Raw genomic sequence first — 2,021 nt, 5'->3', positions numbered from 1 at the left:
GATTTGTGATTTGACTCGTTGCTCTTCTTGGTTCTCTTACGTTTCCAGTTAGGCTGTAGGACAATTAACTGATACCTTGGCTGAGGGTCTCACAACTTTGCTAGTAAGTCACACTGGTTTTATTGCCAATGTTTCCTTTAGTTTTACATAAGAGTGTGTTTGTTACAGCTCCTGCAGTTTCCAACTAGGTCAGTAAAGTGTCCTTGTCCCTATTCTTTGAACAATCAGCTCCCTAAAGCCAGACAGTGAGATAGCAATTTTGTGATTAATACTTCCAGCAATTATAAAGTGGAAGGTCTTAAATTACATCTGATAACTAAGACCTGTTCATGAAACATGAAGTGACTTTGTCTTCCTTGTTGCAGATCCATAACATGGTGGCAGTGCTGGAAGTCATCTCCAGCCTGGAGAAATATCCCATTACCAAAGAGGCGCTTGAGGTATGTCACCCTCGAAACATGACTTGATTTTTGTGTGTATGAAAGGACTTTCTCTGCCTGTCTAATTTCCATAAGAGCTTTTCTTGAAACAATAGATTGTTTGCAAAGAATTCACAATTCAGATATTATTTTATCCCTCTCGTGCTGCTTCTGGCGTCTGGGTGCGTACACAGGGATTCTTTCTGGGTTCAGATCAGTATTCTGTGCAGCACAGTTCCTGTTTGTGTAGGGCACTGAACTAATCATTACTTGCTACTGATTAATTCTGTTGTACTCAGCAACATCACTGCTTGCTGAAGTACTGATCACCTTTTGAGATGTTTGGTGACCAAGCACCAAAGAATCTGAAATAGGGATATAGTTACTCTGTGTCTGTAAAATTAATCTTCAGTTCAGTTAAGCAGGTTTCAATGCCTGAGCTGGTTGGTGAGATTAGGTGGGTTAACAGCTGAAGCAGCGGGTGGGATAGCAGCTCCAGCCTCACTGGCCACTCTTAGAGCCCAAAGAAGTTTTTATGGCTAATTTATAAACTTTTTTCCAGTTTTATAATGAAATTCTTGGTGTGACTTGTTTTTAACTATTGCTTAACTATAACTCCAGCTGTATTTCAACTTACATATCACAACATGTTGCATATTTCTCTCGCAGTCTGGTCTGTGTTTTCCTTTGAAATGCTTTTCTCAAGTAACCTGACTTGTGGAACAATTCTTTGTTTTCAAACGTGCTTTGGGAACAATCAAACACTTCCTTCCGCTTATGAAACCACTTTGGGACACCCTGGGAATGCTTGTTTAAATCGGTCTTTCATACATTTCCAAGACACTGGGGAGTGAAGGGAAAGGAGAGATGGAGGAAGAAGGTAGGACATGAGTCGCACTCTGGCTAGTCAGGTTTGTGAAATGGAGATTTTTATCGTCAGCCTATGACTGTAACAGGCAAAGATTCTGGATTTTTTTTTCTCTTGCCTCTTTCTGTGCAGATCTTACACTTTCCTTATGATAAACACATAACTTTTCTGCCTTGTGTGCTGCGTTTCCCTTCAAATCTGAACTTGCACCTTTATTCTCAGGATTTTTGCTGATTAAAGAATTCCTTTCTGATGTCTTTCCCAGCTAATGGCTCTGGTGCTTTAGCCAGGGAAGAAAGACAGGGTGACTTGAAACATACAGAGGGTTTTGTGCTCTGTGGCAGAGCACTGGACCAACTGGACTAATCCTTTCCAAAAAGATTAATTCAGCACTTAAATCTGTAGTGGTTTTTAACTAGGTGTTTTTTAGAGTGAGCTTTCCAAAGCAGAAATGCACCTTCAGCACTTTGTTTAGCACGATACCTGTTTGTAAAACAACTTTTTCTTTCTTTATAGGAAACGAGACTTGGGAGGCTTATCAATGAGGTGAGGAAGAAAACATCCAATGAGGAACTTGCCAAACGTGCCAAGAAATTGTTGCGGAATTGGCAAAAGTTGATAGAACCTGTCACCCAGAATGAACCAGTGCCAAGAGGGTTACCGAATCCACCTGGATCAGCAAATGGTGGTGCTCACAACTGCAAACCAGAAGCGCAACTTCCTGCTGTGGCTGG

At 41.1% G+C, this 2,021-nt stretch overlaps 1 protein-coding gene across 1 annotated transcript in view; it reads left to right on the top strand.

The window, feature by feature from the left end:
* The first annotated feature begins 329 nt into the window (after positions 1 to 329).
* MED26 (mediator complex subunit 26) overlaps positions 330 to 2,021 on the top strand; it is a 4,258-nt gene continuing 2,566 nt past the window's right edge. The window contains exons 1-2 of the mRNA XM_010164221.2: positions 330 to 440; positions 1,804 to 2,021. The exon at positions 1,804 to 2,021 is cut by the window's right edge and continues 2,566 nt beyond it. Of these exons, the coding sequence (XP_010162523.1) occupies positions 330 to 440; positions 1,804 to 2,021 (329 nt within the window). The remainder of the gene's footprint in view (positions 441 to 1,803) is intronic.

Source organism: Antrostomus carolinensis, unplaced genomic scaffold (genome assembly GCF_000700745.2).
Source record: "Antrostomus carolinensis isolate BGI_N321 unplaced genomic scaffold, ASM70074v2 scaffold36643, whole genome shotgun sequence".
In the NCBI taxonomy this organism is placed as follows: Eukaryota; Metazoa; Chordata; class Aves; order Caprimulgiformes; family Caprimulgidae; genus Antrostomus; species Antrostomus carolinensis.
Note: the sequence above shows the minus strand (reverse complement) of the source record. Positions and strands in the feature narration are given on the sequence as shown.